The 25,618-nt window shown below is 33.9% G+C and overlaps 1 protein-coding gene and 1 pseudogene across 6 annotated transcripts in view; both read left to right on the plus strand.

Moving 5' to 3' along the window:
* The window catches only part of LOC118002836 (ral GTPase-activating protein subunit alpha-1), a 252,275-nt gene that overhangs the window by 216,553 nt on the left and 10,104 nt on the right, over positions 1-25,618 (plus strand). For all 6 annotated transcript variants that reach the window (XM_034993443.1, XM_034993440.1, XM_034993439.1 and 3 more), the window contains 3 exons: positions 4,543-4,701; positions 6,341-6,468; positions 25,444-25,568. In XM_034993443.1, the coding sequence (XP_034849334.1) occupies positions 4,543-4,701; positions 6,341-6,468; positions 25,444-25,568 (412 nt within the window). The remainder of the gene's footprint in view (positions 1-4,542; positions 4,702-6,340; positions 6,469-25,443; positions 25,569-25,618) is intronic.
* Positions 11,071-14,133, plus strand: LOC118002841 (annotated as a pseudogene).

Below are 25,618 nucleotides of genomic sequence, written 5' to 3' on the forward strand. Positions count from 1 at the left end.
TAACTACAAAAATTAACATTCATGAGCTCCATGTCCATGCCTGACAAAACAGGATTATTAAACAGATGGTTTGTGAGCACTTAGGTAATGAAGTAGTGATCACTAGGAGCCACCATGAGTTCACCATAACAGATCACATCAAAGTAACTTAATTTGTTTTAGTAGGATTACTAGATCAGGGAAGGCCATTGACAGTATAAAGCATTTAACTAAGTTGTTTGTTGTGAACAAGTTGAAGAAATGTGGTCTTAATAATAGTTCAGTAAGTATATTCATGACTGGTTGTATAATCACATCTAGAGACATAAATTATTTAATGAAAGGCATATAGGGAGGTGGTTAAAGTATGGTTTCTGGAATTAGACTGCCTTGGTTTCAGTTCTGACTCTGCCACTTACTAGTCATGTGACATTAGGCATGTTAATTTATCTTTTTAAGTTTCAATTCCTCACCTGTAAAAATAGGGGTAATAATAATTATACTTTGTAGCATGTTGTTAAAACTAAATTATGCCAAAGCACTTAGAATAGTAAGAATTTAATAAATGTTGGATATTATTTTAACCCAGAGGAACATTTATAATGACTTGCTATAAGGCTGTTACCCAGACTTGTCCCACTTGACATTTTTATCTAAAATCTAAATGAAGACACAAGAAATTGAATTTAAGGATAACCCAAATCTGGGTAAGAGAGAGCCAACACATTGAATAGCAGAATCAGGCAAAAAAAGACTTTGATAGGCTTAAGGATAATCTGAACCTGGCAAGGTAAAATTTGATAAGAATAAATATGAAATTCTCCCTTTAGATCTAGCAGTTTTACCTGCTTAGAACTTTGTAAGAACAAGACTTAAGGGTTTGAATTGACTACAACTTCCATTTGAGCCAATTTTGCAAAAATGCAGAAAATAGTTTAGTTAACAGAACAAAGGAAGTGGTCCCACTATGAGCTGATTGTATTAGTCAGAGCATATATTAATAATGTGTTCAATTCCAGACATCACAATTTAATAGAAACATCAGTAAACTGAGGTAATAATCCAAGATAATGAATAGATTTGTAAGCTAAAAGAGGAGGAACTCTAAGGACACATTTAACATGGAAAAGAAAAGTTGAGATATATGTTAGGCCAATCTTCAAATATCTGGAAAGATAATATATAGAATATAGACTGGATTTATTTGGTAAGGCTCATTTTAGAAGAACTAGCTTCAGGAAGCAAATTTTAGCTCAGTATAAAGAATGTTCTAATGATTGTAGCTCTTTCAAAATGAATTGGCCGACTAATGAAGGTATAAAGTTCCCAACCCTAGAAGTATTCAGACAGAGGCAGGATTACTTGTCCAAGGATATTGCAGTGGGAGTTCTGTATTGGGTAGGAAATCAGAGCTTTAGGGTCTCTTCCAATGCTGATATTCTATAATGTATTGAGGACATCAATTTTACACATGTTAAATTTCATTAAGTACTTTTATCTTCCTGAATTGATAATGATAATCTGCCGCCTATATTATATACCCTGAAATAAAATTATTTCAACAGCATTTGAAGTGAATTTGGAAGAATCATTTGGTCACCAATCAGTTTAACAGATTCATCCCATGTACTTAAGTCTTGTACTCTATTTCAGAAGTGATTGGTATCTGGGTAAAAAAACATGTAGGTAGGAACTCTTTAAGAGTTCTCAGAGTATAGAAAACCTGGAGAGTATACACAGGACACAATCTTCTTGTACGTCCATAAGAGATAAGGAATAAACATAAAATATTGTATAAAGCATTTGTGTTAAATATGTCAAACGTACTTCTGAAATTTCTATTAACTGTTAATACTCAAAATTCATTCAGTAATCTTCCAAAAATTCACAAGATGTACATAGCAATGATTAGCAATTTCTCAATTTGTGTTTATTATGTTGCAGGTTTTAAAGACCTAAAGATACAAAAATATGCCTAATCAGGACAACAACTCTTTAAAAAATGATAAGAATGTTCTTGAAGCTTTCCCCTCAGAATGCTTGAACATGTTTAGAATGACTTTGTTATATGCCTGGTTCTTTGCCACAAATATCTTCATTACACTGTCTTTGTAAAAATATGGTTTTTTTCCATTAAACTTCTATAACAGACTTTTAATACTCTGTGGTAGATACTTGAAGACAAGCTTTGGTTATAAGATAAAACTTTAGTTGCCCTTTTCTCTCATTTCTTTAGATAAGTGGGCACTAGAAATTATAGATAGCTTTGGCAAGAGTTCAAGGGTTAATGTAGCAGATAAATAAAAGGAATTTTCTGTAAATTGAGACCTGCATTATTTCAGTTGTCTTGTCTTTCCTAACCTAACTCATTTAATTTTAAAAAGTAAATACTTAAATTCTTCCTGACAGTGTGCTCAGCTTTTACTATCGTTTATTACTTCAATTATACTTGATATCACTTAGAACAATCTGCCATTTGGAAATCTTAGTATAGCCTGGAGCTTAGTATTAGATCTGGCTGCTATTGTAACATGTACAGCATATGACATTAATGTATCAAAATTAGATTGGATCATCCCTCCTGGTTAAATTTATTTCACATTTCTTTTGTATTCAGTTAACATAAACCTATTAGGGAAGCTGACACATGGGGATGGCTGTATAGGAAGGATATTTTTAAAGTATTTTGATTAAAAAATGAAATTATAGAGCCATGGCTTTTCTAAGTTGTGTAATCTGTTTGGTTTTTAAAAATGTCACAGAGCCCAAGTACTAAATTTATATTATTTAACGGGTGTGTGTGTCCACACATGTGTATGGTGTGGTGTAAATAATGAGAATTAAAACTTAAACAGTATTTTGATGGTTATGCCTACCATCATACATTTAGAGTATGATGATGGTTTCCAAAAAGAAAAAAAAAATTTAATATACTTAGGCCTAAAAGTCTCCTTAAAAGAAAATAAATATTTTTATACTATATTTCTTAAATAATAGATTTCGGTCTATGGAGTTAGCCTGGGTACTGTCTTTTAATCCAATCGAAGTATCTGAGGGGGCATTTCTTGCTTAGGAATACAAAAGTTAAAGTTGAGGGATTTGCCTTGTATTTTCAGATACTTTAATGACATTCATAGTAATTAGGATTTTCTAGATAGACTGCTGTTAGGGACTTTAAAAACCATTAGAACACTGGTTCTTGGCTTTTTGGGGTTACATACTCCTATTTGAGACTCTCTCCTCAGAAAAATACACAAATAAAATTTTACACGTAATTTTCAAATATTCACAGACTCCTTGAGCCCAGGTTAAGAACTCCAGGGTTATGGGGTACCTGGCTGGCTCATTCAATAATGTGTAACTCTTGATCTCTGGGTAATGAGTTCAAGCCTCACGGGCGTAGAGCTTACTTAAAAACAAAAACAAAAACTCCAGGGTTAAGGGTAACAGAAGAGAGAGCCTTTCATTAATTAGACTTAACTTCTTTTTTGTTTGTTTGTTGAAATCACACATTTAACTTTTTTCCTGCTCTGTGGTCTTTAAGCCAAGTAGATTGCATATTTCAAAAATAGAAATTGCTTGTATGTTAGCTCATCAAAAAATATTGATGGCACTTAACCTAGTTCTCTCTTCCAAACCTTCTAAACCTTGAGTGTGTCACACATACAGTATGTTCATTTATCTGAAAGTAGTAGAAAACCTCATGTGAGATATGCACCAAAAATGGACTCAGGTGTTTGCAGTAACAGAATCAATTAATCTAAGATAACCAAATTTTATATTAAAATACATGATTATACGATAATCTCTATGAAGAAAACTCAAGACTAATGGGTATTAAGTTCATTTTTCTAATAACTTAGAAATCCAACTTTTGGATGTTTTGCTTTTTTATAATTTTAATCATCATAATGTTAACTCTCTGATTGCCAGAAGCACCTTTGTAAGCACCACAAATATTTAAACAACATCTTGAGAGTCTAACACATTTCAAGAAGTCTGTTTGGAAGAATTTCATATGCAGTGTTTCATAGGCAAAGAAACCCTGGAAAAATATTGAACCAAATACAGTCAATGTTCTCTTACTTAATAGATTATTTACCCAATTTATGAATTATCTATTTCTTTTCCTTCTCTTCCTGTTGCCTTCTTTAGGCAACTTTACTGCTCATTAGCCCTTTGAGAGAATTGTCAGAAAAAAGGGAGAAGAATCTTACATCGCTCACTTTTTAAAAACATTTGAACAGTCCTGTAAAAGGCTTGGTAGTGGAAAAACTAGTATAGTTGCTAGTTAAGAAGAATATTTGGGCTATATGGGAATTTTTTTCATCTAAGTTCTCTGCTTCCCATTGTTGACAGCTGAAAATTTTCTGGTCTTTTGCAGTGTCTCCTAATGTTTTGAGTGTTTGTGTTTCATGTGTTGTGAAAATGATCAAATGAAATTTATAGTTTTTTATTTTTTTACCTTTTAATCTTTTTATAGTATAGTATATTGTCAGTAGCTGTATGAAGAGCTATATGCTTTTTTCTAAAACACTATGAACTATTTTCTTGGTTTTCCAGTTGAGACATTTGGGAAATGACGAAGTACACATTGTTTGGTCAGAGCATACGAGAGACTACAGGAGAGGAATTATTCCTACAGAATTTGGTGATGTCCTTATTGTAATATATCCAATGAAAAATCACATGTTCAGTATTCAGATAATGAAAAAACCAGAGGTAAGAACTCCTTATGTTACATTTTAATAATATATTTTGAGCTCTATGTGGGTTTGTGAGTTTCTTCTTTCAGAAGAATTAGACTAGGCATACCAGGTTGTGAAAACAGGGGCAAGTGAGACACAGACTCTGGTAGCTACGTGAATTGTCTAAGTCTGATTCAGAAGGAGCTAAAACTGGAAAAATAGCAAGAAACTACATTCAAATGGGAAAAGGCTAAGGTAGTGCCAGAGTGGAAGTTGGCACTCACAAGCTCACAAAAGGATTACCTTTTATTAAGAGGATGATTATAGTTTCCTAAAAGACACAATAAGAAGTAATCATTCTTGTATTTTTAGTTAACATATCTTACTAAGGATTACATGATTATTTTAGTCATGTTCCTTAATAAAGGAAAGGTCTACAACGTCAAAAAACAAAAAACAAAACAAAACAAAAAAACAACTTCTAGTTGGATCTCTTATACCATAGGGTTGAAATACACTTGCAGAAGTATTTTCTTTCAAAATAATTTAAAAAGTGTGGTAGTGTTTTGGTGTCTTATTTTTTTAATTGAATACTTTTTAATTTATAGGAAACCTATTTTTTCACAGTTGATCGTGAATCTTTAGAATTTCTTGAATTAGACTGTTTCCCAGGTGTGAATTTAAGCTTACAGCCAGGTTTTTTTAGGGTTTATCTAAACCAGAGGTCAGCAAACTATGGCCCACTTCCTATTTTTGTACAGCCTGCAAGCTGTTAGTGGTTTTTACATTTTTAATGGGTTTTTCTTTTGTTTTCGGTGTCCCCTTCCTCCCCAGGTTTTTTCTTTTTTAAAAAAAAAAAAGAAGAGGGGCACCTGGGTGGCTCAGTTGGTTGAGCGTCTGCTTTCCGCTCAGATCATGATCCCAGGTCCTGAGATCAAGCCCTGTGGTCATGCTCCCTGCTCAGCGGGGAGCCTGCTTCTCCCTCTCCTTCTGTTCCTCCCTCCCACTCGTGTTCTCTCTTGATGGCTCTGCTCTCTCTCTCTCAAATAAATAATCTTTAAAAAATTTTTTTAAAAATCAAGAATATACATCAGGGACAATATATGGCCACAAAGCCATATTTTTTGACATATTTACTGTATTATCCACAGCTCACATCCTTGCCTTCAGCTGTCCTTTGTACCAACCATATTCAGACAGAATAACTTTGACACTGTCAGTCATCTGATAAAAATGACAATTACCAAAACATAGATTTTTTTTTCTAATAAACCATGTAATAAAAGTCTTTTAGGTTCTGTAGTAAAGCTGGTATCACACAAAAATAATGAAGAACTAACTTGCTGCCTATAAGGATGTATTATCGTCACTTTTTTCCAGTGTTGGGTTTTTGTGTACAATTAAGGCTGCAGAAATTTGAAAACTGTCAGGGATATGAATTATTTAGTCAGTTAAATGAAGCACAGTTTTTTGAATGGGAAACCCTGTAGACCTTTGGCATTTTTTGTTTATTGTTCTGGTGTTAATCATGGAAAATAATTGAATTTGAATAGTATTTCTACTGAAGGAAGAACTAAAGAGGAAGTAGAAACGTTTTTGTGTGCAATGTCTTGATCTTATTTATAATCTTTCTCCAATATGAGTATAAAATTATGTTGTAATTTGTCAATCAGGTTCCCTTCTTTGGTCCACTTTTTGATGGTGCTATTGTGAATGGAAAGGTCCTACCCATTATGGTTCGAGCAACAGCTATAAATGCAAGCCGTGCTCTGAAATCTCTGATTCCATTGTATCAAAACTTGTATCCTTTTTAACAGTACGGTTTCTACTCTAATACATGTCTGCTTTCCAATGTAAGTATTTCTTATGTGTTAGGTGAATTTCTGTTTATTGATATATAGATGATAGACTTCCTCCCCAGTGTTTGAGCAGTTATATTTGAGTGATATATTTTCTTTTACATACTACTAATCAGTACTCATCTTTTGATTAATTAATTAGGACCCATTACGGGTACTCTAATACTCTAGAGTACTGCTAGGTACTCTGACACTATAGATGTATAAAAATAACCAAAATAGTCATCATCAAGTACTCAATCTAGTTGAGGAAATATACTGTTTTTAGTGCATGTGTTGTGACAGAGTTATATACAGTGTTCTGGATGTATAATGACAAGCAGCCTCTCAGCTGGAAGGGGTAGTAGTATCAGGAAACACTTACGAGAAATGTGAGGATTGAATATTGAAAGATGATGAATAAGAGTTAATTGGGTGGATGAGATTGAGAAGAGCATTCCAGGCAGAGGGAACAAGATAAACAAAGATGTGGAAGTGTGAGAGGATATGGAGTGTTTAAGAACATGGCTTCTGGAGCCAGATTTCTGGACTCAAATACTGGCCATCACTTCCTTAGCTATCTAGCCTTGGGCAAATTATTTAACCTCTCTGAGCCTCAGTTTCCATATCTATAAAATGAGAATGATAACATCTAGCTCATTGTGTTATGAGAACTGAATGATTCAATATGTATAAAGCCCTTAGAGCAATGCCTGGCACATAATATGTACACAGTTTTAAATTTTAAATTGTTTTCTGATATTCCTTTCTAAAATGAATTTGTGTTTCCATGTACCTTTTCTATATGATTAAAAACATTTCAGTTCTTTTTCTTTTACTTAATAAGTTGTTAAGCTTTACAGGGAAGGCTTTTTAAAATATCCTATGTTCTATTCCACATAATATGGATTTATTGTAAGTCTGCCACATATATTCTCTTTTGATGAAAATTGACTTAAGCAATCTGATTCCTATGTAATTTCTCATGTATTCTGACACTGTGAAATGGAATTATAGGTGGATCATGGCATGGCACATTGATTAAGCTTAATGACATTTATGTAGCATTTCTTATTTGTGATGGTTATATCTTCACTTACTTTTAAGTTGAAAGCTCAGATTTGAAGTGGTCATTGTTGTGAAATGTAACGATTTGGTTTATTATTTCCTGAACATCTCTAGAAAGGTAGCTAATCCTACAAGGAATAAACAGATTATTACCCATAAACTAAATTTATCCACATTGTCAACTCCTCTGAGGTTGTCTTCTTTCTGACCTTTGCCTCCTTACAGTTTGCCTGATCCTGATGTTCATCCTAAGGTTAGTGTCCTCTGCCATTTCACTTAAGACACAACTGAAACAATGCCTTAAATCTTTTGGGAAAGTGATGAGAGAGATTAGACTGTAGTAAAAAACTCTGTTTGCCTCTTGTATCATAAAACAGGAACTCAATTTTTTGAGCAAGCACAAACTATTTCTGACCCAAGGTACAAACATTTAAGATACACACCTTACCAAGTAGTTAGAAATGCAAAATTAAAAGTATTGGGGCTATGGCTTAATTTCTTTTTCCTACACCTAAATTCATACTCTTGAGAACTATTTCAGATGTGCATGTTATATTAGAGGTATAGTGGCTGGATTTGCAGTTAGAAAATAACTGATTTTAACTCAAGCTCTGCCTTGTGATCTTGGTCTAGTCACAGAATTTCTAAACCTCACTTTCTTTGTCTGTAAAAAAGATAATACCCATCTCAGAATTATTGTGAAGATTAAATGAGGTAATGAATTTGGAGTGCTTAGTAAATGAAATAGGGTACATTATTTTGTGCAGTGATTAATTCTGTTATCTGTAAAGATTACAGTCAATATTAAAACAACTCTACCCAACACCAAGGAATTGCCTAATTGAGTTTTTATGTTTGGTTGGTTGGTAGGTTTATTGATTGGATTGGATTTTCAGGCCTGTTTCTTGAAGTTTTTAAATAGTTCATCTTGCTGAGATATTAATAGATACCACATTGGAGAAAATTTCTAAAATGAAGAGAGAGAATTTCAGATTGAAAGAGTAAACATGAACACTTTATTTACACAGCAAATATGAGCAATTTACATCAGCAGAACCATTTCTGGAACACTCAGAATAAAAATATAAAAATCAGACAGATCAAAGAAATTTTTCTTGACTCGGAAGCTTGAATTTAGAAGCTATATGGAAATTATTTCCCCATACTATTTAAGGATATAATAAAGATGCTCCTAGCCTTTGCTAATCTGATGAATATATAGTCATCTTTTACAAGGATTCACAAAGTTCTATATTAATTCTAAATGTCAGGGGAAATGATTTCATACAGGTAGATTACTTGATTTTTAAATTCAACCTTATATACTAAGTTACTACTAGGTGTTTTTAAGATATTGAAATATAGATGTCTTGAAATTTAAATAATAAATACATATCTCAGAAGTATATTAAATTTTAAAATGTATGTTTTTGACAAATCCAGATAAGTTCCCATTAAGGAAGAAAACCATGTGTTCTAAAACAGATCAGTGGAACTTAACAGAAATTATGACAGAAATTGAAATAGAAGTAGGCTTTGAAAACCACCAGTTACTACCTTTAATCCTCATAAGAGAAATAAAGGGATAAAAGAATATATAATAAACTCACTTATATTTGGATAATTGTGCTGCTGTGTTAGTTATTTTATGCCCAATAAAAGTACACCCACCAAGATTCCACAGCATAAATTGTGCTATTTATGATCATTAAATACAGTTTAAATTTTATCCTGGGAACATCTTCAGTAACTATGAATCTAATGTTGTTCACTAAATGAGGACAATATTGATTGTCATATGCTCTCCAAATCGATCATGCTGGCAGCCAGAATTACAGTAATCTGTCAGTATTGATGACTGTCTTTCAAGCTTTGAAACCTCTCCTTCACTTCACTTGTCATTTCTTGCGTTACTTGTACTTGAAAAGCATTTTCTTGCAACCTTGGTCTTTGTCGGCTAGGTGATTTTTTTTTTTTTTTTTTTTTTTTGTCTCGAGCTCAGTTTGTTGGTTTGATCATACAATTAGAATTGAAATGCAGTGCTGGGGAGGAAGAAAAGGCAGATTCTGGGTAACCAGTGGACCTGAGGGGTATTTCAGGTTGATCTTAGCCATCATTTGTTAGTTACCTGTTGAGTGTGTGTGTGTGTGTGTGTGTGTGTGTGTGTTGGGGTTGGGTTGTTTTGTTGTTGTTGTTTTAATTTTGGGGGGCTTTTTTTTGCAGTGGGAATAATGTAGTATTAATTTCATGATCTTGGCTATCATTACTCTATACCTTAAATAAAAATTTTAAAGCAGTTTTTGTTATCCTAGAGACATTTCAACTATGTACAAATGTTAAATATGATGCTGTGTGTACTGTTTCTTTTTTTAACATGAGATTTATTATACAAAGAAATTTTCAGAAGTTACGGTATATAATCATGTTGTATTAGGGTTCTCAGAGAAACAGAATCAATAGGATGTAGGTATATACATACATAAAGAGAAAAAGATTAATTTTAAGGAATTAGCTCACACAGTTGTGGGGAACTGGCAAGTCTGAAATCTGCAGGAGTTCTTAGAGTTGATGTTGTAATCTGAGTCAAAAGGCATCTGGAGGTAGAATTCCTTACTTCCGTGGGGACCTCAGTCTTTTCTCTTAACCTTCAACTGATTGGTTGAGGCCCACCCACATGCATTATAGAGTATCATCTGCTTTACTCAAAGTCTCTTGATTGTAAATGGTAATCACATCTGAAAAAATACCATCACAGCAATGCCAAGACTGGTGTTTAACCAAAAACTGGATACCATAACCTAGCCAAGTTGACAAAATTAACTGTCTCACATGTCCCATTTTTCTTAATTTTTCTTTTTAACCTTTCTTACTGCAAAATATAATTTGAAAAAAGTACACAAATTCTAAATGTACTATATGGTGAATAATTACAGTTTAACTACCACCAGCTCAAGAAATAGAACTGTACTGTTATTCTTCTATCAAAAATATTTCCTGATCACTTTTATGATAGTGGTAAAGATTAGAGAAACATGTAGAGACAAATCACAGTTGAGCTTTGAACATAGGTTTGAACTGCACAGGTCCACTTATTTGTGGGCTTTTTTCTGATAATGTAAAATGTAAATGTTTTTTTTCCTCCTTATGATTTTAATATTTTTTAATACTTTAATATTTTCTTTTTTCTAGCTTATTTTAAGAATACAGTATGAAATGCATATAACATACAAAATATGTGTTAATCAACTTATCACTAAGGCTCTGATCAGCAGTAAGCTATTAGTAGTTCAGTTTGGGGGGAGTTAAAAGATTTTGGGGCTGTAGGGGCATTGGCACCCCAGCCTCCATGTTGTTGAAGGGGCAGCTGTAAATGGTAATTTTTTTCTCCAATAAGCTTATAATTTAATAGGGGAGAGAGTAATATGTAAATTAATAATTAAGACAGAAGATAAAATGTGACATAGGGTTATAGATGAAATGCTCTGGGAGTTCTAAGGATGAAGTTATTTGGGAGTAAGAAAATAAAGGAAGAATGCAAAGAAAATCTGGGCCTCAGGGTGAGATTTTAGTAGATGGAATGCAGCATGTCTGTTATAATTCTTGTAATTTATATTTAGGGGCTTTGTATGTATGTATATAATATATATGTGATATTCTGAAATACACAGTATGGGGAATATTATACAATTAAATGGCATCTTTAAAAAACACATTCTTCCTAGGTTTAATATTCTTTCCTACCAAACCAATATTATTTGATTTGTTCTAATCTGTTTAGATTTGACCTTTTTGTAAATGCCAGAATTGGGTTTCTGTTTATCAGACAAATTACCAGAAGTCAATGATCATTCTTCAATTAGTCACAGTTTGTTATCCCTTGCAGTTCTACTACTCAAATGTAAAGAACTTGTTGCAAAAGTATGAAAGCCAAAATGAAATGAAATGTAATTGATTGGCTCCACTAATGTAGTTGGCCATTCATTATGATAGAACATTATAAAACCTCTTAGGGAGGCCCATCAATATTGCTGCCATTTCATGTTCGAAGAAAGTGAGTTTATTGAGAAACTACATAATTTTATGTGTACTGTCTTTTGAAGATTATTTCTTCAGAAGATAATATTCATAAATATGGACTGTCCTTAATTTATAAATTATATTTTAAAATGTAGAAGCTGATTGTTGGCATATCAGCCTGAGTTTCAAAGTCCAGAACCACTTATTAAGTTTTATTTTAATCTGTAAAAAGAGTACTAAACTCAAGACTGTTGTAAGGATTAAATTAAATTATCTGCATGAAGCACTAAGCAGCCTGTCATGTAGCAAGAGCTCAGAAAATGGTAGTTACCTGATGCTTGATGATACTATTATGCTCTACACTAGAAATACTCCTCTAAAACACAAATGTAAGTATATGAAAAGACTTGTGCTGGCTCTTGACTGTGTATTGAAATTTTTATGTGAATTCTTTGACTACATGCAAGCAGTTCTTATTAGCTTAACCCTCCCAACCTCATATCTCTTACTGTAGTTTTGTCAAACATACCTGTACTCCTTCCATCTCCACCCCCATCCTTACTCTCATGTCCCACCACACTGACACCCAGGACACCCTGTGTCTAGCTAGACCATATTTATCATCCCCGAATGCCCTTCTCTTTTCTATGTTTTTGTCCCGAGAATGCCCTTCTCTACTATCTTCCACCTAATATAGTCGTTCTGCATGACCCAAACTTTGTAAAAAAAAAAGTTTCCTTCACTAAACAACATACTGCCTTATAACATTTTGTTATAGGACTTACTGTGTGCACATATTAGTAAGTCTTACTAATCCTGGTTTCACTAACTTCTAGCACAGCAATAAGTGGCCAGCAATTTGTTTTAATAGTACAGATAAGGGTAGATGGATTCATGGGTGGATGGATGAACTGTTCAATTTTTCTTTTTAACAGAAAATTTCTATTCATTTCCCAGTGTACTTTTAAAAAAAAAGTTGTTCATTGTTGTTATATTTGGTGGTTTGTATTAGTCTAGGCTACAACTGTTAAGACCATGCTGGATAGGTAAAAAAAGGAAACCTAAGAACAGTAGAAACTGCCTCTGATACATGAACAAGCCAGAATAGCATACACACAAGGGTGCTGTATTTTGACTGATTCATTATATTTTTATTAGAAGAGGGCATTACAGTTTAATGGAAATAATTTTCAGAGATCAGTAGTCAGTGAGGTTTCCCCCTCCACTTCTTGCGGGAGGGCAGGGGGGCAGGTAGGATCTGTCAAAGAGAAAAGTGAGCCAAAACACTTGTGTCTTGATGAAGTGACAGATGTTGTCTTAGGAAGAGTACAATTTAATGTTCCCCCACCCCCACTCCCCAAGGACAGAGGCAGCAGTGGTTATAGTCCTGAAGGCTTACACTCCCTGCTGAACGGCAAGGAAGGTGGGAGCCACAGGAGAGCTGGGAGGGGCAGCTATAGGAGTCTACATACTGCTAATGTCTTCAGTTTCACTTCTTGAACCTGTTTGCACCACCCACATCAGTGATTCCATTAGGAGCCCTCAGTATCTTGTTAAGTGCCCTTTGTTCTACATATTTTCTAAATGAAAGTCTTAAACTTCATGGACAAATTGGTTATTTGTTACAAACTCTAAGATTTATGATTGTGGTCATTCATACTTCAAAGGAAGAGAATTGTTTAAATAAAATGTCTCACCAACTAAGTGACCCAGGCTTTGTGGCTTTTGAAATCCTTGCAGCCCTTGTGCCTTGGATATTAACCATTGCAGTAGGCCCTAAAGCAAACATTCTTACTTAACAATGTGCTAATGGGAGTGTTTCAGTCTCCTGTGTTAAAGAGATGGGCATCGCTATTGAAGGGTTTTTTTGTTTTTGTTTTTTTTAAAGCTTGTGTTTAAACATCCTCCTCCCTGTCCTGGATTTTACTGCTAAACCTTATAGTCTATGTATGCACACAGAGTAATTATTTAAACAGGGACCCTGGATATGTGCAACACTTCTGTTGTGATTCTAATATATTCTTATATCAGTTTTATTTTGTTCAGCTGTTCTTTTTAAAAAATGGCAATATATGCCTGTTGATGTTATTGGTATTTTGAGAGGTTTCCTTACAATCATTGTGGGAATGTTTTATTACATGCCTTTAAAGATGTTTAGTTTTGGTCTAGCAAATATGCCTTTGTCCTTTCAAAAAGATATAAAGGCAATAAATGTAAATCTCTCTGCTATGTAATAAATTTTTGATAATAGTGAAGTTTATTTTGTAGAATTGAACCAGTGTCTGAAAATGGCATCTTTTAATGTTCTCCAAAGATGATTATACTAATAAAGACCAATAATTACTTTTCCTATATTTAAACAATGGGAGCTCACAAAAATGACTTCAGTATATGACCAACTTCTTTTTCTATTTCATTATATTAATTCTAGAGATATTTTCAATTTTTATTCTCTACCAAGAACACTTAATGCACCAGTGAGAGATGATTTAAGTATTAAAAAAGGCTATACTGAACAACATCAAATGACTTTAAAATAAGTATGTTTAAGATCCTCTCGGAAGGGCGCCTGGGTGGCTCAGTTGGTTAAGCGACTGCCTTCAGCTCAGGTCATGATCCTGGAGTCCCTGGATCAAGTCCCGCGTCGGGCTCCCTGCTCGGCAGGGAGTCTGCTTCTCCCTCTGATCCTCCCCCATCTCATGCTCTCTCTCTCTGTCTCATTCTCTCTCTCAAATAAATAAATAAAATCTTTAAAAAAAAAAAGATCCTCTCGGAAATAAAGGAATAAAATCTTATAAGTCATTATAAAAGGGGAAAAAGGTGACTATCTCGGTAGAAGTTGAGTGGCATCCAAATTTGTTCATGTAAAAAAGAAAAGTTTATATTTCTTTACCCCAAAAAAGGGTCACTAAGCAATTTGGGATCTTTCATTTAGTCACCAAATATTTCTTGACTACCTACTATATAGGAGGCACTGTGAGAGAAAAGCTAGGGATAGAAAAACAGTCACTCCTTTTAAAGCTTACAGTCTGGTACAGGGGCTTACAATCTGGATGGATGGATGGGTGAATAAGTGAGTAGTGAATGAATGAAGTGCCCTCTGGTGAGGAGTCCAGCAGTAGTGATATCTGCAAAGTAGGATGGTAAAAGTGATTATTACAGTGGGAGAGGATAGTGGGGAGGAGGAAACCAGGAATGGTTTTACCAAGGAAGCATGAAGGGATAAAAGTGTAATGTGGCTAAGAAATACAAGGAGTTTCTCAGTATTGGGTGGTATAAAGCAAAGGGAAGAGTAATAGCAGATGAGGTCCAAACCAGATAATGCAGTCAAGCAGAAAAACAAAACAAAACATAAACTTGATTTTGTAATGTTACTACCAATAATATAACAGCCAGTGTCTAAGGGTGACGGTTCCTTTTGCTTTTATATAATTTTTACTTCTTGAATAGCAGAGCACAGCTTGAATGTATTTTCCTTTTATAGTAAAGCCTTTCTAAAATTAGTTTATAGATTTAAATAAAGTATTTTTTATACTTAGTCATACAGTAATTTCCAGGCTAAGAACAGTAATAGCTAGTAATAAGACTAAGAAGTTCTCTAAGTGTTTGATAATATTTATATATATTTGCCATTTCAAAAAGAGCATTTGAGATATTCATAATCTTAAGTTTTATGATAGACTCACATTCTTGTATAACAAGCCTTCTTTACACTTTTCCTGTACTTTTATGCCTTATTGTGCTTTTACAAACAATTATGCTTTTTTATGTTACTGATAAATTAGGTATTTTTTTTATCCTATTCTGATAGTACATTGGCTTCATAGCAAAAAGAGCAAAGGAAAAGAAAGCACTACACCATCTTACCTGTTTTGTCAAATCCAGTGTGGTAGTATGGTCCACATACGCCAATCTTAACAGTTAGATCATATAGTGCATACAATACAAGGAAGGTAGAGAACTCTATCAGGTGTCCTTAAAATAACAAAATGAAGGGGCCCCTGGGTGGCTCAGTCGTTAAGCGTCTGCCTTCAGCTCAGGTCATGATCTCAGGGTCCTGGGATCGAGCCCTGCATCGGGCTCCCTGCTCCTCAGGAAGCCTGCTTCTCTCTCTCCCTCTCCCACTCCCCTTGCTTGTGTTCCCTCTTTCACTGTGTCTCTGTCAAATAAATAAAAACTTAAAAAAATAACAAAATGAAGTTTCTCTACTTCCATCTTCATTAAATTCTCACCTGTGATAGAACAGGGACTTTTTTTTTTTCTGTTAAACCCTTATGTTTTTTATATTAGTGATGAAGGTGCACTGGTATGCTCACATTATTGTTCACTACACCTACTACATAATGTACAAGTTTTATTTTAGTCTTTGTTTAAATATAAAAACAGCAGTAGATTTAGATGCTATTTATGGATTTCAGAGAGCAAAGAATGAAGGATGTAAAGCTGAAATTAGTCTTTAACCTTGTTTGACATAGGAATTGCAGTGCTTTTAATCCATTCTTTTCCTAAACAAACATAAGGGGTTTTGCCATTGAATTTTTAATAACTCAATAATGGAATTAAAATTAAACTATGGGTCACAAATCTCCCCATTTTCTTCTAACTGCTTTTCCTCTCAAACACTAGAATACAGCCTATTTAAATCTTAACTTTTGCTTGCCAAACCACTGTTACCGTCCATCTGTTCATGCCAATTGTAAAGAAGGTTTGGTTTTTAGTGAAGCTTTGCATTTCACATAAGGTATGTGAAGTGAAATTTCACAAGGGACATGATGGATCCTGATTCATAGTGATAAACCTTTGGGGCCATCAGGGTTGGCATATGGTCCAGTATGATATGAAGGCTTGGGTTCCCTGGCTTCACTTCTTTGGCGTGAAGCTGATAAAACCTGGCTCTTGAGTATTATTTCACTGGACACCAATCATGGGCAGCAGGAACTGCCCATTTAACTCTCTGTGGGAAGGAAGCCCAGAGAGCATTCACAATGGTACCATTGTCGAGTTGCAAACTGCTCTGAACAGCTTGACAGCACTAGGGAGGAGGGGAAGGGGTTGCTTTACTAATTGCTGTTCAGAAAAGAGAAGGAGCAAAATAGCTGTTGTAGAACTGATGTTTCTACATTTACTTACTCTCTTGATAGGAGTGTTGACTTTTATTTAGCACATACCTACTATAAAAAGAAAGCAAATAAATATATTTAAGCAACCACCTGTAGTAATTCCTTGTTAACATGCCATTATCTATTTTAAACCCACCAGATTATAACAAAGTCAGTTTTGCTTTATGATACTTTTTATGTTTAGATGAAAATGTATTTTTTTAATCTTCACAAAATTTTTTTTAATTTAAAATAAGGGAAAATGGATTAAAACCACAATCCATGTATCAGATAGTGTTAAACACAAATTTGGCTTAATTTCCTTTATACTGTGTTTTTTAGAATTCCCAAATATCTGAATACCTACAAGCTACATTAATATAGAAATGTAAATTAATCTTATGCATAACAATTGCAAGTGCTAAAATAATCCACTGTAGATAAACTAGTCAGCAAATCTTAGGGTTAATACCAGATTTATCATTTAAATGAATAGCTGATAACTATTTCAGTCATTTCTGGTTCTCTCTCCTTGAAGTCTGTTTCTCAGGTATATTTAAAAATCTGAGGGTTCTTTCCCTTTTTATGAAGCGTTGTATGCCATGATATTTGTATAAACGCTACTGCTGGCCTTTCCATTTTTTTCTGGTCAGTCTAATCAAGCATTTGGTGATTCTGATGCAAAGAAACAATGATCTACTTCAGCTTACTTCAGCCTCTAGGATCCTGACCCTACAGCATATTTCCATTGGTGATGATTTTAGCTGAACTTGACTAAATTATATTGCAATATTTTAATTTCTGCAACATGTCCTTTAATTTATAATTTTTTTAAATGGGATGTTCTTGCTAAGTTGGTGAAAAATCAAATGCATGTTTGTGAAATAGTAACAGTCTGTAAAATTTACTAGTTGTCCATCTCCTCATGTCCCCTTAAATGCTTTTAGTAAATGGGCACCGGTGCAGTATTTCAAAAACAGTAATTCATTGAATGCCCATTCTTCCTTTTACTGCAGAATAGATTATATTTAAGTCAAGATTAATGGGTAGATTTTGATGTTAAAGTCCAGTCTCTAAGCCCATCATTCCCTAGGGGCATATAGTGCATTAGTTTAAGCCAATATACTGTTTATCATAGATTCTATGACACAGTCTTAAATGACAGTTTGTTGTACTTTGTAACTACTTACCATGATAATAAATCACTTTTTCTGTACTCCTGATAATTATAGCATTTAAACAAAATCTTAATTAAGTTAGTACACATTTAGGTAGAGATAACACGTAAGTAATTGTACACTGTAAAATTTCACTTAACTTTTTTCCTTTTTGCAATCTTCTAACAAGAATCCCAAGTTTAGCATTTAGTTCAAACACATACATTCATTTCCTCAACTATAATGTACTGAAATTTTTGTTCCAAAAAGGAACAAAGTGTTTCTAACCATCCCCCAATGTTTTTTAAAGTCTTAGTCTAATACTTGTGGTTCTGAAGCAGTTCTGTATTGACTGTGAAAGTCTCATTATTTACTTAATGATATTTTCAAGTACATCTTAAACAAGAATGAGAATCTAAAATTTTAACTTTAAAATTTTAAATTTAATGAATTTGAAATCTAGGTAACTCAGTTTTTCTTTTAGATGTTTTACTTCATACAACTTTCATGAAAGTGGAATATACATATTTCATAATCATGTTAGTGCTTTTTAGAAACCACCAGTGATTATTGGATTATTAAATCAGGAAGGATTTTCAGAACCTTTAGGGAGGTTTAAATTTTTAATCCTATTTATTTAAGGTTAATCTTTTTAAATGTATTTACATGAACTTTGGTAGAATTGGGCTTATCAACTTTTTACTTAATGTTTTCATTTAGTAATTGACTGATTTATGAGCAATTATATATGGTCCAAATTTTATTCAACTCCAGCTTTCAATAATAGGACTATCCTCACACTGCCTTAGCACCTGTTATGGATTTTGAGTCATCTGGCAGCCCATGGGACTTAGATAAAGAAGTACCAGGTGTCCTGCCTGTCTCCTAATTGAGACGCAGTGAAAACAATATAGACTTGGCAGTATGGTTAAAAGGATGGATTAAAGCCCAGCTTTGTCTACTCTGACAAATCACAGCTTTTCCTTCATTGCGTAGATAGTAGCAACTACTAAAGAATTTCATTAGTATAATGCATCATAAAAATCATACAAAATAATTTGTTACAACCTGTTGCAGACTTTCAGAAGAATTTCTGTTAAGGTAATACAAATAAACAATACCAAGATTCATTCCATTTACTTAGGGGAAATTTTTACAGTATAAGAGCTACACTGCATGTGTCTTGATTAGCTACTGTAGGAAAGAAGTGAGTATTAATTTACCAGATCTTGCTTTATAATGTAAGCAAGTATAGTTTACTTTCATCTTATTGATGAGCAGTGGCTAGGCCATGGGGTACTTAATTGCCCTGTATATTTCAAGAAAATATGACCCTTTACTACTGCTAATAGCAACCATGTGATCTTTGAGATGTACTTGCAAAATATATCTACATATATCCTATATCTCAGTAAAACTTATTATTTCTCCAAGACCCTGTGTAATGACATTGCTGCAGCATATTTGAAGATAATTTCAAGGCCCTTTAGAACTAAAAAGTCAAATGTGGTTTCTCATTTTTACTAGACCATGCCAAGGATTTTTCCTGTATTATATATGATATCTAGTATACAAGCAAACATTTTTCAAAAATGGCAGTCTTCAAATTTAAGCTAACAGTCATTCTGTTGGCCATCCTTGAGCTAACTAAAATGCCTCTATGCCTTCTCTTTTCTCCACACAAAACTGAAATCATTGAGATTGGATATACAAAGAGCACTGGACTATTAAATGACCAAGGTTCTAGTGCCAACTCTACAGATCAGCAGGTTTGTTTTTCCAAGCAAATCTCTGTTTGTATTCTCCATCCAGGCAAGGCTTATTGCCGAATAAACATTTCGCTGATTTTGCTAAGTTTCCTGAAAGTAATGTTGGTAGATGATTCTTGTATCCTTCCTCTAGTTCAGACTGTCCTAAATTATTCTCAATAAATGATGCCCTGGGATAAACCCTCTCAAAGTCTTCTTAAAAACCTGAATATTTAAATTTCTGAATATTATTTTTCAAGAGTATTGTTACATCTGTTCTTATAGTGTACCAGCGCAGTTTTAGAAATCTGCCTAAACTTTTTGAAATTACCCTTCATTTGATTTTTATCTAGAGATTTTCTCGACATTTCTTCCCTTTCTCCTTTCTTTCCAGATGGCCACTTAAATGAATAGAATTAGTTTATTAACTAAATTTCTTGCCTCATACCACTGTAGAATTTATGAAAATTTTAAAGATTTCTTTAAAAAATTTTCACAACCAGTGGGGCAAAATATTTATCAGTGCTAAATTGTAATGAGTTGTAATTACTTTCAAGATTTATAGAATTTCTTTTTTAGGCAATTAGATTTTTTTTGAAGTTATTAGTTTTCTTTTTTCTTAATACTACACTTTATGTATGTATACATATATACTTTTTCCTCTTCCAAAGAAGGTCAGCAAGATCAAGGGTAGGGGTGGAACCAAACTCTCACAGGAGAATTCAAACTCTGTCTCTAAATCCAATCTTAGCAAAGTCCCAACTATATTGGACCAAAAGGGTTTTGCTTCTGGAGAGCCAAATTGGGATTAAAGGAAGGAGGCTGTCTGCATAACAGTCTCCTTATTAACTATTAGACCAGCTTTATTCATTCCTTCTATAATTTATAAACAGTCATTGAGTACTTCTGGGCCTTGTGTTAGGTGCCGGATATGTAAAAATAAAAAGGACATGGTCTCTGCACTTATGACATTAGTCTCCCCACTAGTTTATTAGGAGTATAAGCACAAAGAAGAAGGCATACTTGGTGTTTATCAACTGGCTCTGAGAGCAGGGGGAGGCCCTCATTTGTGGCATTTGTTGAGTCCTGTGATGTGAAAACTCCCACCAACCATCTTACAAACTTGGTGAATATTGTAAGTAGTGCTCTCCTCCCTCTTCCTACAATTACTGCTCTTGGAATCTTCCATACAGAGAAGGGAGATAAAATTCCTAAGTGTTAAAACAGCAAAGAAGCCACAGAAATATCTGAGTGCAGGCAAGTGCTTTACTAATTTAGGAATTTCAGAATGGGCATTAAGTCTCTGAGGCTATGATATTGAGTATAGATATAAACACACTACATACTTTGCCTTTACTTAAAAAGGAGCCAATATTTTTTTCTTGTTTAGGAAAGCAAGCATTAAATCTGAACTTAAGAGGAAATTATAATTAAGCAGTGATGGGTCTCAGACATATACTTAAAATTGTAATTTTCATAACTGCATTTTCTGAAAAATACTTCATACTCATTCTTGCTATGTACAATATTATACACACACACACACACATTCAGTTTTTTTTGAGACTAGTTACAAATTACAGCTGAGCTAAATGTGTATAAAACCTACTGGGCATGCCATGGAATTAGTGATCACAAAACTGAAGGTTTTTCTCTTTCTTGCTTTAAGTAAAAGCAGTTCACAGTTACATTCTGATTATTAAGAAAATTGTAGAGAATGAAAGGTTGTTGCTTCTTTAAAACCAAATCTACCTTTTCTATATCCTCCCTATGCATTAGTAAAATTGAAAAGTGTACTAATTATCCTTCTTTTCTTCATATTGTCTTTTTCTCATGAGAAATCATTTTCTCATAAGAATAAGTCAAAAGTCCCTCTGTACATGCCACAAATATTATCAGAGTTCTTGCACATGAATACAGGTATATTCCTTAAACAGACGTTGAAAATTGCCCTCAGGGAGACAGCACCTGCTATTTACAAAAACTTGAACCAAAAGTCAGAAAAACTATGTTTAGCACAGATGTAGGCAGACTTTTGGGTTACCCTATATTTATATCTTTTATCTTCAGCATCCCTCTTACATAAATAGGAGCAGGTGGTGGTATCCCCATTTAACATATAGATAAACTGCAGCACAGAAAATTCATGCATCACTTTCCAGGACGAGGCTGAAATTGAACCCCCGTTTCTTGACAGCTGGTCTTGACACAGTGACAGAGGGCCATAAATAATTTCATATGTAAGTTTAAAATCAAAAGTAGTTACTTAAAATGAATAATAATGTTAATATTAATGAAGCACAGATTAAGTTTAAAGTATTAATACTATAAAAAATATTTAGTTCCCTTTATTATCTTTAGAATAGGAATATTCCTTCCCCTCTTTTCTGCTTTTGCAAAGTAGAAGGAGGGAGGATTAGTGGATAATTATATTGCTGTGATTGCAGCACCTGTGTGTTATTTCTTTTGATTGGCTAGTTCTGTAAAGATTCCTACCAGCTGAAAGTCTCCCTCATCAAGTGGCATTTTATTAGCTAGTTTTGGCTTGGGTTGTTTTAAATTTACAACAAAAACCTTAATTCAACATAGACTTGTACTTTAAATTTTGCTTTGAATTTCTTTACCATTCCCTATCTATCATCTCACCCGTTTCAGTTTTTTTTAATTTCAATGCCAGTGGCAACATGCACTCACAGTAGGAATATAGCTTGAGCTATCCTGTTGTTGCTAGTGATCAAGTTTGTGTATGCCACTCAATTTATAGGTACTAATAACTCTTCCCTAGAGAGTTGCCTTTTAAGGAATAAGTGTCTGATCTATTATGAGGAGATATAGGAATTAATAGCTTTGGATTATGGTTACCATTGCAGATGCTAACAGCACTGTTTTTGACTGATTTAATCATCATCTCAATCACAAAATATCCTGTTTATGGACTCAGAACTGTGGTTTAAGTAGAGTTCCTTACATCTCTTTAATATATGTTTTTCTAGAAGCGGGGGGAGGAATGTAAGTACTATAGATTAGGTTGGTTTGTTTCGATGTTGTTTATAAAGAATATTTAGCTTTTCGAAGGTGAGTTACCATAAACAACTGCCCAAAAAGGAAACTTTCAGACATTAGCCTGCCTAATTTTTGATAAGTCCTGCGGTTTTTCATTTAAATTCAACCATTAATGATTGTTTTCACTGACTCTGCCACCTAGACTTGAACTTTTAAAAATCTTTTAGAGCATCATTTTCCTTAATGAAGATTTTTTTGTAATAAAAAAAAATACATCCCGTGTTTTTATACAAAATGAATACATTATAGCTGGGTAATTTTAGTTTATATAGCTTTATATTTGAGTTTCTTCAGTTTTGTAATAGTGAAATAGAATTACAGTCCAGATGTCTTTTATGTAGATATTCATTCCTCTATTAAATTTTACTACACTGGAACTATCCTCCTGGCTTTAGAAATATTAACATTTGCTTTCTATCTGCCTAATTTTTTGTGTCAACTCTAAATATAATAAGATAAAGTAAAATACTTCATTTATAGGCCCTCTGAAAGTAGAGCATTTTAAAAGCAGGTAGGTGTCTCCACCCTACTTTTCATGAAGCATTTTACCCATTCAAGCAGACTTTTAAAAACAGCTTGTTTTGATAGCAGACTGTTCTCCTGTGGGCCTCCAGCCTTTGCTTCCTGGCAGCACCTTTGGTGCGAAAAGAGAGTGATCAATTGGGAGACTATCAGTGCCAGCATGCATAGAGTGATAAGTTAACACACCACTGGGAATTTCTAGGGCCCACCAAGATACTTCACTTCTAATGTGCTAACAAGCTCATTTTTCTACCTCTTGCCTCTTCAGTTATTTTTTTTCTCAGAAGAGCTTAGAAGTTGAGTGCATCAGGCATAATGAAAAGCTCTGTAGGAGGGAGAAGCAATAACCCCATTTTTCCCTTTTCAGCCAAATAGAAAATTAGTTTCTGGTAATACACAAAGGCCAGTATTTTTTGTACAAGGGGCACTGCTGTGAATCAAAGGACTCTATTAACTGCAGAAAATTCGGCAGCTGTGAATCTCCCCCAATGAAAAAAGTACTTCCCAACAAGTTGTGAGATATGTGGTATTATTTAGATTGAACCATCAGTTTCATCCTCTTCCACTTATAACCATATACCTCCTTTTTAAAGTGTGCTATATTACTTTTCTAAGATAACATTCAAAAATATCTGTTTCTTCCATAAAATCCTTTCCACTGATCATTTTAATATAGCGTCTTCTCCCAAGAAGTAGAATTCTTCAAAGTTCAATCCCAGTGTACATAATTGAAAATAATGGATAGCAAGAAATTGGAATTCAGATTTCAATATTTAATGCATAAAATAAATTGTAATTCGAGAAGAGAGTACTCAAGCCATTTAGAGGGCAAAAGACATCACAGTCTAAGTACCTAATGAATATAGTCTTACCTTTAACTCTTAGCTTTTTTCCTCTTCTTAATCAATAACCTTTTGTAAATGTAACTATGGCTGTGTTAGCTCCAATTGAATTATCACTTTAAATTATCTTCCTTACCAATTTTTTTTCTTGCTCTTGGTTGTAGGCTTAGTCTACAATTTCTGGAAATGAAGAGCTACAGTAATTGAATTGCAGTTTTAAAAAAATAAAGAGTTCTGAGGAAAATAAATTATAACGGGTGTTGGAAAAAATTCAGTGAAGAAAGAAAAACCCATAGGCAAATTTTTATTAGCCTTCCTATTTATGTAAATGTCTTCTGCAAAGCCTGTCAACATAGCACACTGATACAGCAGGACAACTTTTAAAAGTTGTACAAGGAAGGTTAACTGATTTCTCAGTTCAGGAACGATACGACATGAAGTCAGCATGTGAGTTTCCCTGATAATTGTATGTTGCTGCCTGCTGCTCTGCATTTTGACAGCCATTTCCATAGCTGCTTTCGTGAGCGACAGAAGTATTCTCTCCCTTTCTCGCCCTCTCTGTGCTAACAGCACAATCAGGCCTGCTGAAACAGGAAGCCTGGAGTGGGTTGTTCAAAAGCAACAACACTTCAAGGTACTGGTTGCTTGTCAATAATATCAGAGAAGAAAACGTGGTGAAAGGGAAGTACAGTATTTTTCTGTCAGTGTCAGTGCCCTGTAGATGCTTTGTTAGACAGTATTTAGGAGTCCTGTGGACTCTTTGCAAATATTCCTGCTTGTTTCAATGTTATAATTGACTAGATATTTCTTCCTGACGTACAGATTCAACTATGTATTTATCTTAACCACATCGAGGATTACAGCAACAGTAGTCTTCCATTCAAAATGAGAACAATTGTTGGGAAAATACAAGGATTTTAGAAAAAGAAGAAGATATGCAGGAATTTCTCACAATAAGCCTTTTTATAAATGAAAAATATAGAATTACAGACAGTATTTTAAGCAGCATTCTAATATTTATTGTGTGGCTTTGCAGAGTAAATCTGCAGATTGAAGCCAATTTAACAAGATAAAATGAGCCTAGGCTGACCTGATAGCAGTTGAATCCTTTCTCAAGTAAATGGTTACCTTTCTTTCTTCCAGCAGGTTAGTAGTATTATCACTGTTTTCTAGTAAATGTCTCCCTCTTAAGCTGCCGTGTATAGTGGTATCACCTGAAAAATCACCTTTTAACTTATGTTAAAAACTATTTTTTTGCTCCTTAAAAAGCCATACTTTTAAATGATATGTAAGAGCAGTGAATTTATTAAGTACATTTATTAAGAAGTAATGGCTTAGCAATCTGAGTGGTCCTTTTTGATAAGATCTGTTCTTTTCCACTGTAAGCTGCATTTAAGTACATCCTTAACTGAAGGGAATCAGCTATGAAGAGAGAGCACGCTACCTGCAAACAATTGTCCAGCACCATTTAGAACCAACGACATTTGAAGATTTTGCAGCACAGGTTTTTTCTCCAGCTCCCTACCATCATTTACCATCTGATGCCGGTAAGATTAAAAGCGAGTATTAGTTACTTGTCACTACTGGAACTTGAAAT

This window comes from Mirounga leonina, unplaced genomic scaffold (genome assembly GCF_011800145.1).
Source record: "Mirounga leonina isolate KUSES-001 unplaced genomic scaffold, KU_Mleo_1.0 Mir_83, whole genome shotgun sequence".
NCBI lineage: Eukaryota > Metazoa > Chordata > Mammalia > Carnivora > Phocidae > Mirounga > Mirounga leonina.